The following is a 12,338-nucleotide window of genomic DNA, read 5'->3' on the forward strand; positions in this document are numbered from 1 at the left end:
TGAAATATTGAACTCAAATTTAAGGACAGCAATGATCCTGCACAGGCTGTGGGCCATTGAAACAACCGAGTCTGGAAAATAGTTTGGACTTTGATCGCCTTCATTCTCCCTGTGGAGTCAAATAACATGAACAACTAGGCTGGTGAGTTTCAAGGTGCAGTGGGGTGATGGGTGCACTACCTGGTTGACCTGAGAAATAACCCACAATGGCTCATATTATATAAACACAGAAAATGATGAAAAGGAAAGAAGACAATATTAAGTTTATTTCAATTAGGTGTACAGTAGATCACTTCTCAAAACTAACGGAACACAGTTTTTCAAGGTATATTCTTGGGGCACAACTCAGTCCACACCTTTCATGTCATTCAGGAGCAGCATTATTGCTAGATGCAACATGCCTTACAAAGCAGAGCCACACTGAAGGAACCTGGACTGACTGGCTGACAGATGAGCCATTACCATCAGGTTTATAATGAAGACACTGGGAAACAACGTCTCTGCGTGAACGGATTTACTTCTTTTGATGTGGTTTGGAAGTAAAAGCCGTTAACCAGATGTGTTACGGTAACAAGTCGCTGAAAGGTTGGCTAGAATAAGGCATCACTATTGGGTCTGTGGGCCTCTTTGGCTTCATGGCAGCAGAATGGTCAGGGTTAGGTTTGGGTCAGAAGAGTAGTCAATGAAAGAGCGCCACAGCATGAAGATATGTGAGTGTATCTACCTGCCATTCCATGATATGTGAAGTGGATATATTGAAACAGTCTCGCTGCATCCGTGTCAGCAGTAACAGCTTAACCTTTACATCAACAGTGCACAGATTCATGCTCATGGCTTTTCAGCAGAGGTGAAGAAAAACACCCATTACATATGAATGTTTACTAAGAGCATGACAACAGTTTTGCTTCCCTCATTCGCAAAGTTAATTGTGGCATAACAACATGCCCATATACTTAATGCTGCGTCGTCATCATCATCATCATCGTTTCTTCACAAATATACAAAACATTCCATTTATTAGCAGGAAGACGTCAACAAAACCTATTCAATTGAACAAATCAGTCTAAAAATATTTTTACAAATCATATACAATGCTCAACATTTATAAAATACAAAGTTAAACAACCTTAAAATCTATGCGTATCTCAAGTATCTTTAAAACTGCCGTCACGAACTACAAGTTACATATAAACGTATTGCTTCTCTGCCTGAACGGAACACAAGATTAGAGCAACAATAATGAAATCGAGGAAGTACTGATGGGTTTCCCATTTTGGTGCCGCGCTACATGATCCATAGACTGCAGTGTAGTGTATAAATACTCCCATGACAGAAGTCTAGAAACTGGGGGCCATATTTAATATAATCACAATCATTCTTTCATGAGGAAATTCACACACAATATAAGAATGTGACATTATTTTGGGATTCCCCTGTCCGGACGCCATCTTGGCGATGAAAACAAGAATGCTTGTCTGTGAGTGCACAAGGTGTCATGGCATCACTCGAGTCACAGGTGGGATTTTGCCATTAAAAGTGCAAATAAAGACTTGGAGATGAAATGAGGTAGAAAAAGGAATTACAAAAAAAAGAAGAGTTTAAGGTTGAGCAGATGGAACGGCTGAAGATTAAAAATGGGATAATAATAATAATAATAATAGTGATAATAAAAAGACTAAATATGAAAAAGTCTTGATTGTATTCCAGTAAGAGGGCCTCGGATTGCTTATCACTACGAAGGAAGGTGCGCAATAAAATCAAATATTACAATACAAACACAACATCCCTGTTCCATTTTCCTGAGACAAAAAACAAACACTTTAAAGCACACAACATGACAGGCAGAAGGGGCCACCGGTGTTTAGTACACACACTTCCCAAACTGACAAAAGTCGGTGCCGATTATCTCCTGATGTCTGTTGACACAAAAGCAGAGAGTACAAATTGAAGTAGATCAACCACCAACACAGCACATGGTTTGTTTGGGAGAGGAATGTTGCTACACCAGCAAAGCTGCTGCTGCTACAGGAGTAACTCACCAGCTCAAGATCTCACGCCTCAGACGGAGAATGGGCCCAACTTGATTTAGACATCAGAAGTCAAAGTCAAATGTTTGAGAAAGTTTGGCTTAAATTAGCATCATAGCACAATGATGGCTTTCCTTGTGATTGTTAGACGTGCAAGACCTGGATGATCAGAAAACTAGACCAGCATTCATGTGGCGGTAATTCAATTAAGAAACTTGTTAAACAACACTTGAGCACACCCCCGTGATTTAAGTGTTCAGGGTAAGATGTACATCCAACTAACTCAGTGGCGAGGAACGAGAAGTAAAGCGGTGATGCAGCAATGTCAACAAAGCTTCCGTTAAAGTACTGCCGTTTTTTTTCCTTAAAAGAGTCGTTGTGGGCAGCTGTCACTCCTGATGGATGGACACAGATGACCCAACCCCCACAGATATTTCAGTCACACTTCAGTCAGAGGCCACGCTAACATTTGGCCACATGGTGTGATTTATGAGGCAGAGATTGGGCCACACAACCGGGACCTCCGTCCAGCTAACATGGCGGCCGCCGTCACAGTCGACTCTGAACAAAAGGGATCGCTGTCAAGTAAGGCCCCGCAGAATAGTGAGCAGTGTATATCGGTCACTCTGATTTAACCCACTGAAAGTGACACGAGTGTTGTGTTTGCTGTGATATGGGATTATAGCAAAGGTCGTAGTAAAAGTGTTCATGGCAAGTGTGACTGTATAATCCAACAGCTAAAACCAGTTCCAGGATGACTTGGTGAAGGTGTAAATACTAACAGTCAGACACAAGCTTCAGTTCTCGCTACTCTGCCTCGGTCTTGGCAGCAGGGGGCGCTGCAGTTGAAGAGATCAGCCGAGCAGCCTCCTCCTGAGGCTCCAGCGGTCTCTCTTCCTCCCCGTCCTCCTGCTCCTGCTCCTGACCCACCGTGGGCTGTCTCTGGGAGACGGCATGTCTGGGCCGGGCTCTGTGCCGGCGTGGATGGAGGAAGAGCGCAGGGTCCGGCATTGCCGTCGGTTCTGCTGGACCTGACACTTTCTCTATCGGCACACACTCCCTGGCGTGCTCCACCCTGGAGGAGAGCCGGCTCTTACGTTTGGGTCGGACCACAGGAGAGGACGGCGAGGCGCCAGGCGGCATCTGCAGAGAGTCCTGCTCCAAGCCATACTGGCTGCTCTGACTGCTGGTCCTGATGAGGAGTCCCTGCCTCTGCAGCGCCCTCTGCTGGTGCAGTTTCTGCCTGGCGGCGTGAAGCTGGAAGGAGAGATACGCCGCCAGCTCGGTTTGTTTCTGCAGCTCAGTGTTCAGCATGGTGGAGCAGTGGCTGCGGCGTTTCAACTCCTCCAGGAAGTGGCGCTCTTTCTCCTTGAGGTTGGCTCGCAGGGCTCCCACCAGCGCCCCCTTGTGAGTCAGCTCTTTGCGAAGTTCTCCTAAGGTGCAATTTTGGTCGGCCAGTCGCTCCTCAACATCCTTGCAGCGGATTTCCAGACAGCCTTCCTCCTCCAGCAGATCTGAGAACCAGAAAAAAGGTGGAATCAAAACAATGACTCATCCTTTAACTATAGCAGTGATTGTTAACCATAGGGCCAGGGCCCATGGTTGGGCCGTGAGCGCCCCCTAGAGGACTGCAAAATATTTTTTTGTTTTCCACCTTTGGGCCGTGAGACACTCAGTTTCAATACATGAGCCACGTATGGTGGCAGTAGTGTGTCATTATATTGACTTGACAGCCGCAAATCTGTGATAGTTACCAACTATGGAGAAGTTCTTGAAAAGAGAAAAAATGACAAAGAAAGTGATGACTCCGCCCCCAACAGTAAACACTGTTCATGAAAGCACCTGCTGAAGCAGTTTTGAAATGGCGATACTTTCATCTATAGTTTACTTATATCTTCCTAGGAGCTTAAATCAAATATATTGTTTTTATTATAGGATATTAAGACATGGTTTTATTATATTAATTTTATTCAGAATTTCATTTTTTCAACAGTTTGCATCAAGTGTATTTATTTTTTTCTTTTTTCTTAAGTCAATTTGATGACTAGGACTTGCATCAGCTTCTGCTGCTGGTTGGACTTTGACAAATAAATATCTTTGCGATGACCACATGGTTTCATGTCATTTCACAAGGTTTTGGTTTGTTTACGTGCAAGTAGATTAGATATGGTTAGTGATCAAGAGTAATGAATCAGTTCTATTACTTGAATGGGCCCTGGGTCCATTTGTTCTGGGAAAGGTGGCCCCCGAGATCAAAAAGGTTAAGAACCCCTGAACTATAGTACTGAATGAGATTTCCTTCACGCGACTCTACGCAGGCCTCACGTGTAGCAGCTTAGATCTGGATCATCTATTGTTGTCTGTACATGAGCACTGTGAAGACAAAAATCAATACAGACACAATGAAGTGCCTCTGAGCAAGCTCCTATGTGCCTTAGGAAAGTTTTCAGGAAGATTCCCTTGAGGTGGACTCGGCACTGAATCAGCATCGCAGCCTCCAGCTGATGGAGCAGGAGATTGGAGCGGGGGGAGATGAGCTGCTCGGAGGCAGAAGTAGGTCAGATAGACTGAGTCCCTGGGTGGAGATGGAAGATTGCTTTGGGTGAATACTAAAGAGCCTTGCACTCAACAGAGAGAGGATGAGATGGCATGGCTCACCCTTGACCACGGTGCAATGGTCAGTAGGATGAAGGGGGGTGAACTGCTGATGACTGAAGATGACTGGCACTGGCGACTGCTAGACATGATAGCTATCTTGGATGTTTTGCTTTGGAGACCTGGACCTCCATAATAAGGACAGAATCTGTGTTGTGCTCCTGACCACGCCCAGGCTGAGCTCACACACCGACTCCAGACGATTTAATGTCATCTTAATATGACTCCCCTCCCCTCCGATTGCAGCCGACGGCTTCCTGCCGCCGAGTCTAGCCTCCTTCATTGCGCTCTCTCTCCTTCCGACTGGCTGCCTGTCTCTCCTTCCTTTCCCTCGGCCTCTTCCTGACTCGACAGCACTCTCATTCTCAGCAACCATCGTAAACAGACACTCCCCGTGGGACGGCCGGGAAAGACGAGCGCAGGAAGACAAAAAAAGGATCAATTTGTCAGGATGGAGAGGAGGAGAGCGATGGGGGATGTCCCATCGTTGACGTACAGGATCACGGTGAAGTGATGCTCAGAAACAGCGGCTCCACATTTTGACTCCTCATTTGGCTCGCGCATTTATTTGAAGAAAATGGAGGAAAAGTGTGAATTCCAATGCAGGGGACCTGAGGATTAATATAACTATAGTTACATCTCATGGAAGAGACCTAAAAGAAGGTGTGTGTTTTGACACTGTCACTTCCTCCTGCTGGGAAAAGGAGATGTGCTGCATCATCTATCAGATGAGAGGAGAGTGGCAGTTTCCTCGGTGATGGAATAGTCAGAAGGAATTAGAGGTCAAGGTGGGAAAAACAACATAAAAAATGTGGTATTTTCTTGTACCCGTCTCCTCGTGTTGCCCAGGGAATCATGGACTTGGTCTCCTATAAATCCTGGTTTGACTATAGCGGTGGACGAATACAAGCAGAAGAATATCAACCAAATAAAATCCATACTAAAATGAGAATCTAGACAAGATTTTCCATCTGTGCGTCCCAGAAAACGCTCCCATAAGACCCTGTGTTTGCCGGCATCAAGCTGGGAACTTCATGAGCCACTCAAACTTTCGGTTACTTCCCAATCATCTTTTCTCAAACTTCACACTGATGTATTAAAAAGCTGACTCGACAATCGGAAAATATTTCAGAGAAGTTTTCCTGAAACGTACCTATTTGGCTTCTGCCTTCTGGCTTCAGCTTCAGCTCATTCGTCAGCTCTGGAACAGACAAGAACGGAGGAGCGTCAGTCGTGAATTGATGCAGCAACTAGCAGAAACAGTCAGAATCACACTGAAATATTGCAATAGCTGAGGACGAAAACTTGGTGTCTATATTAATATTCATTTAATAAGTGCTGGTCGAATGGATTCCCGGCACTTCCAGCAGAGGATAGTGAACAGCATGGACTGAATAGTTTTTATAGAACGGATATTATTTATTCTTCTGATGATTCCACCAGCTCTAGTATGTACAAACCTCAAATGACCAATTGTTGGTGCAACAATAGCCAAAGGAGCCAAATTCACAGACTAAACTCACCGACCTTTGGCAGTAGACCCAGGTGAGTTGCTGAGAACCGCTTTTATAAGCAGGGAACGCTGACTTCCAGGATTATTTTACCAACTTGCTGTAACAGATGCTTTGTGCAGGGTCCAGCACATTTTTAATGAGCTGATACATTATTGAGGAAACAAAATCTGAGGCTTTAAAAATGTCTGTCAGCGACCCAGTTGACATCTACAGTGTACGACACTAGTGTTACATATGAAATTGGCTGAATGGTTTTAGCAGAAAGAAAACAATATTTTCCTGAATTAAATATAAAAAAACAGTTTGCTAAGAAAGCAAATCTGAGGAATTCGTTCTTAGAATTCAGACTCAACTGCTGATTTTCAAATGCATATGTTTGTGTTTATTTTTTTAATGTGTGTATGATCTTCTGATGCAGTTATTTTCGGACGACTATATATAATGTTACCATCATGTGAGCGTATCACGTCTTGCAGCTGATGTGCTGTCACTGATAGAGATGTTGAGGAGTAATCTCCAAGGACACCTTCACTCTGTTCACCTTGTCACTCATGTTGACGCTGGCGTGTTGCCGTTTTTAGCCTTCGGCTCGTTCTGAATGTGCCTCCTGTCATTGTAAGAACTCCGTCTTAACCAACTTGTTATTTGAGTTAAAGAAGCAGCAGTGTCTCTTGGAGAAGCGTCAGGATCCTGATATTTTCATTGTCCTTCCATTGTGTCTTTTAGAAGGTCAACCACAATTCCATTATGTACATTGTACAACAAAATATTCTATTCTGTTTTTTAGGTTTTTTTTACATTTAAAATGTGATATTTGAACAAGCAACATATTAACGTATTTACTTTGGGAATAATTCTGTGAGAAAAAACTTATATTATAGCACTAACATCACTAACTCCTGAAAGCTAGCAGGCTAATGCTAACAGCTCCAGTCCCTGGTCTATTAATCTAGATGCTTAAAGAACTAAAGATGAAGACCTAAAGACATCTGATTGCAAACTCATTCCACCCTCGGTTGCTTTGGTAATATACTGTGTAAACACGTGGGAGGCCTTTCTGTTTTGAATAAGGAGGCCTCCTGTTTTGTGTTGTTGTCGTCATTCACAATAGCCAGAAGCTTCTGCATCTAATTCTTCAAACAGTAGCTCTGCTGTTTTAATTGCTCCCTCAGCAGCGAAAATGAATGTAGCGCTTTGTGAGTGAGTGAACTCAATATTTAGCCGTCATGTTTTGAAGTCCTGAAAGGAAACATCGAGTGGGAAAACATACCCAGAAGCCTGTTTTGTCATGTTCAATGACCAATCGTAAAAAAAACCTTGGATCAAATATCAAAGCCAGACGGCACTTCTGGTTCACTGAAGACATAAATATGTCTCATTTTAGTACTGCGTGTTGACATCTGATATGTGTCGATGTTTGATGGTTTTACACCCAGTATATGGCTTCATTTCTGTGGTACATTCAAAGCATTTGTTTAGCATCATTTAATAACCTCCGAACTGGACAGATTTAAATGACATTTTCAGGAAATGTGTGAAATTAATCCCCTAATAGGATTTTATTTTGTAAAGGATGCTTTGTCGGGGTGGACTGAAGCTGCTTGGCGGAGGTTTACACTCTCTCAGTGCTTTTCTAGTTTATAGCCTTGCCTCTTTCATTTCTTCCCCTCAGAGGATTGTGACACTAACAAAGGGAGTCTGAGCAATGTTTACCCTGCATTACCTGTGTCCACAAGTCAAGCATTTACAATTAAAAATAGACGTAATTGACCTAACAATCTTAAGGGATCACAGGCAGTGAATAAACAAAACCTCATGAGCTCAACCTTGTGTTGACCTTCCTGAACACGTGAGCGAGGTGGCACATGAAAACTGCTCTCTGCATTTTTTTTTTTTTTAAGCCTGCAATAATAGACAAGGAAAAGGCTTTTACCGCGTTAACACCACTATTAACAGAGCAGATTCTACAATGGGAGTTGAGGCTTTGTGAGATGTGACCACCCTCGGGGGCGAGCTTTGCAAGTGGACCGCCCTGAGAGACTGAGTCCACAGCTGGACTGAGCAGTATCACTCAGCAACACACACCGAGCTAAAGGCTAAATGGACGGGACCGTGTGGCGAGCACCAGTGTGGTTGTGGGGGTTTCTGCCAGTGACTCTGTCCTACACACACGTGCGCTCAGACCCCTCCCCCTCCGGTGGCTTTCATTGACACATGTATATGGATTGCCAAAGCTATGGGATCTGAGGATTAGCTGGGTGGGTACGATCCCGTGCTGTCTTGATTAAATGCATCCATTAGACTCCACAGGAAATGATGTCATCTACAGGAATTGCAGGATGACATCACTTATAGTCATTGTCTGGTATTGACTGATGGCGCAGACGTGTTTGGTTGGTGGACTGAAAATGGAAACTGTGGTGAGATGTGGGGTTGGATTGATAAATAATAAACAGAATCTAAAGGTAATAAGTCAGTTTTCCTGTTCGGCGCTATAGAATAAACAGATGGAGTTTGAATCCGGTTTGCAAACGGACACAAGGCATCAGATGAGCACAGAGGAGGGGAAAAGACCAATTACAAGAGTTGAGAATCTCAAATGAATTAAAGCTGTCCACTTGGCAGAGGTCAGGGTCAGCGTCCAAGCGGATTTGATGAAGGACCAAAGCAGCTTAGAAGGTCAACGCAATCATCAGCAGGACAGAATCCTTGAAAGCCCAGATCATTCATCAACCAATGAGCCTTTACAGCAGACTTCTTTCATCATATGCCACGTTTATTTATTAGAATGAAATAAAAACCTGATGCTTCACCACTGACTTTTAAACCCTTTCCACTGGTGATCACTGTTGCACACAGATCATCTCTCACTTGAAAGTCACCCCAAAAGCACTTGGTCTAGCATCACCCCAAAATCCTGGTTTGGCCAATCCTCTACTTTAGAATAGTATTCAGAACGATAGCACCGTCTCCATGCAACATTAGCGAAACGTTTCTCATTTATAGAAGCAGTCATCCACTGCTCCACCTTGCACGTCTTCAATTCTGTATTTAAATTCGATGAGCTCAGCAAAAGTGTGTGGCTGCCATTCAGCTCTTGGGCCCCCAAATACCTGCAGTGTGTGGTGTGTTTATTCTGAGCAGTACTGAAGAGCGAGAGCAGGCCTGGCCAACCCGCGGCTCCTGAACTGCATGCAGCTCTTTCACCAGTTTCATGCGGCTCTTCACCAAATGGCTGCGACAAGTTGCTATTGAGATGATCATTTATACAGGAAATAGGAGGAAAAAGTAAGAGCTATTCCGGTGAAATGTCTAAATATTGTTCGAAGACTTTGACTTGTCCTTCTCTAAACTAAAGGTCTGGCATCTGGTCTGGTTTCACCTGTGATTCATTGTTGATGGTGGTGAAGTGCGTTGAATTCAGTGGAGTGAAGATGAGACGCTCCAGTCTGCAGCGTCGCTCACACACACACAGACCGGGGCCATGTTATTGGTGGCATGAGCCACGTCCAAACATAGAGAAGTCAAATAAATGGTGCACACATTTCTATCTACGCCGCTCGATATTTCCAGGAGGATCATGGTAAAATGGAGGAATTTTAAAAATACATGCACAAGAGACGTACGCCGGACGTGAACCAGCAACCTTGTGACACACAGGGATGTGCTTTAACCGCTATACTGCCACTAAGTCACGTGACCAGCTGTTCAGGTGAAGCCTCACAGTCTGGCATGTTTGTAGCATGTGGCTCTTTTCACCTACACAGTAAACAATGTGGCTCTTAGCCTCTGACTGGTTGGCCGCCCCCGAGCTAGAAAAACCAAGCGTGGCTAAAATAATGGAAAGAAAAAACAGCTGTGGGGTCAGAACGTTTCATACCTTTTCCTTTTTTTATTTGAAGGAAACATCTATCACAAGTGATAGTGTGGAAGGCCACTCACCTGAGCATCGCTTCTGCAGTGAGAGGATCTCCAGGTGAAGACCCTGGAGCAGAGTCAGGTGCTCCTGTCTGAGGAAGACCACGCTCCTCTCCACACTCTCCACCTGACGGCTCAAGCTGCTGTCTGCGTCCATGATGGAGTCTGGAGACGCAGTTTTGTTCCAGGAACATGCAGAAAAACATGAATCGTTCAGTGGAAACAAAAGAATTACACGTGTGAGAACTTATAATACAACTGTCTCGTAAAAAATATCAGTACTAGAGTCAGCAAAACAGAATCATTCACCAGTACAAGCTGAGGGTGCAGTTCCTGTTCGCACAGCTTTAATTCCAGCCATCAACTGTGAAATATCCAAAGCATCCTCTGACCTCAGCACTCTCTATCATCACGGGACAAACTGGACCTCCACTTGAGGCTCCGTGTGGCTCCTTAACCTACTTTCCGATCACATCAAAACGTCGTCAGCTTGTTTACTTCCAATGTCTTCTCCGTACCAGCCTGGTTTCACCTTCTCCGGCTCCATCTCTCGTGAATTATTCACAGCAGCTGCCCATCGAACGGCTGTCTGCCCCGATTATAGGTTATAACAGGCTGTGTTTTACGGGACCTCCACTTCCCGTGGACGCTTCCTAACCCGATGGCATCTCCTGGATACTGAGGACCCTCCTCATCGTAGCAGCTCAAACACTAAGTTTCTGATTTCATAATCGTTTGTTTGCTTCAGGAATGTAGAACTGTTCTACTCAGAAACAGTTGAGGGGCCCGTATTTTACAGTGCAACATGATAAATTGGTGATTTATTTGCCCAAACTTGATACAATATTAACAATTCAGTAGTGGTAAGACACAATCCTCTTCTGCTTTTATCACGACAACATGCCATTTATTCAGCTGTTAATCCGACTGCATGGATAAATGTCGATTGTAAACATGAATAACTAATGTGAATAGAGGTTGTAAGGAAGATCAGCAGCATGAAGTTACGGACACGTTTAGAAGGTTAGAAAACAGTCGCTTACCTCGAGCAGAGAGGCTGTTAACTGCCAGGGTTCAGCAGAGAACACGCATGATCAGGACGCGTCTCAGCGTTTTGCTTCAGAACCCACGGGATGCGACATGTTCTCGGCGGAATCAAAGGCGGCAGCGGTGCCTGGCCCGGCGGACCCGAACCGGCAGAACCGAGCCCGCAGTGTCGGCGCGCATCATCCCCACAATCGTCAGCGTTTCCTGCAACAAAGCCAGCGACGGAAGAGCGAAGTCCGCTGTCAACTTGCGCATCAGTCCGCAGTGAGGAGAGCAGACCAGAACTATCGCGTCAAGACCACGCGAGAGTTGGTGCGACTGGGTGAGTCAGCTGATTCCTCCTTTTGCTACATGAATATAAATGGAAACAACCAACTCAACATGCTTTTAGTTTGCCATTTATGAGAATTTTAAATCTGAATTTTTCTATCATAAAATCTAGCTTTCTCATAATGACATTCATTTCTTTATTTAAGCTATTTCAATCTATTTTAAACCGACGTGAGGATACAAAACGTCTGTGTATGTCGCTTTTAATTTAATATCGCAGTTCCCTCAACCAAATGCGTGTAATACAATACAATGGCAGATGGTCTGTTTGATTTTTCTAAATGCCAGTAATGTTTATTGCAATTCTATAGGTACACATTCTTGCATTCTATATATATATTTTTTGTGTTTCTGATGTCCAAAATTGTGGTTTAAGCGCCTTGGCCAAGTTGGAATTAAACAAAGTTTGTCACATCAAGGACCTACTGCATAAGTGAACATCACTTAAGTGAGAAAATTCTGCATCTGAACCAGAAGTTTCTAACTCAGTAACTGCTTGGTGCCAAAATTTCAAACATTGAGTCACAAGGTGAATAATCCATATAATTATTAAGCAGGGTCATGATATCAACATCCATCGTAGGTGATTTAATTTTTTGAGTATTATTGTTATTGTTTTGCAGGCCACGTAAAACTGTCAGGCCAGTCAAATTTCAGTCCTCGGGCCGTGGGTTTGACAACACAATGCACAAAAAACCCCATTTGGATTGATGAATTTTATTTCCATGTTAAACACATTATTTTATAAACATATAAACTGTCGTTTAATTACAAAACTGACATGTAAAACATGTAAAAATAAGATGTTATGTACAGTATGCACAGAATCAAGAGCGAAGTTAGTGAG

General features: G+C 43.8%; 1 protein-coding gene across 2 annotated transcripts; it reads right to left on the reverse strand.

Moving 5' to 3' along the window:
• Positions 1–239: 239 nt before the first annotated feature.
• Positions 240–11,427, reverse strand: ccdc92ba (coiled-coil domain containing 92Ba). Of its 2 annotated transcripts, XR_008415731.1 has the most exons (5): positions 11,158–11,427; positions 10,139–10,279; positions 5,836–5,883; positions 2,040–3,541; positions 240–1,916 (listed from the first exon to the last, which is right to left on the reverse strand). XR_008415731.1 is itself a non-coding variant. In XM_053873829.1 (4 exons), exons 2-4 carry the CDS (start codon positions 10,269–10,271, stop codon positions 2,835–2,837), a joined length of 888 nt encoding a protein of 295 aa, XP_053729804.1. In that variant the 5' UTR covers positions 10,272–10,279; positions 11,158–11,427; the 3' UTR covers positions 240–2,834. The 2 variants fall into 2 exon arrangements, 1 of the variants encoding a protein (XP_053729804.1); XM_053873829.1 differs by having other exon boundaries at positions 240–3,541.
• Positions 11,428–12,338: the final 911 nt, after the last annotated feature.

This window comes from Synchiropus splendidus, chromosome 8 (assembly GCF_027744825.2).
Source record: "Synchiropus splendidus isolate RoL2022-P1 chromosome 8, RoL_Sspl_1.0, whole genome shotgun sequence".
Lineage (NCBI taxonomy): Eukaryota > Metazoa > Chordata > Actinopteri > Syngnathiformes > Callionymidae > Synchiropus > Synchiropus splendidus.

Bases quoted from the DNA above. Each gene is read 5' to 3' on its own strand.
- ccdc92ba (XM_053873829.1), bottom strand. From the start codon at position 10,271: ATGGACGCAGACAGCAGCTTGAGCCGTCAGGTGGAGAGTGTGGAGAGG. The intron at 5,884-10,138 runs GTGAGTGGCCTT...TGTCTGTTCCAG, and splicing joins ACTGCAGAAGCGATGCTCAG to AGCTGACGAATGAGCTGAAG. The intron at 3,542-5,835 runs GTACGTTTCAGG...TCTGGTTCTCAG, and splicing joins AGAAGGCAGAAGCCAAATAG to ATCTGCTGGAGGAGGAAGGC.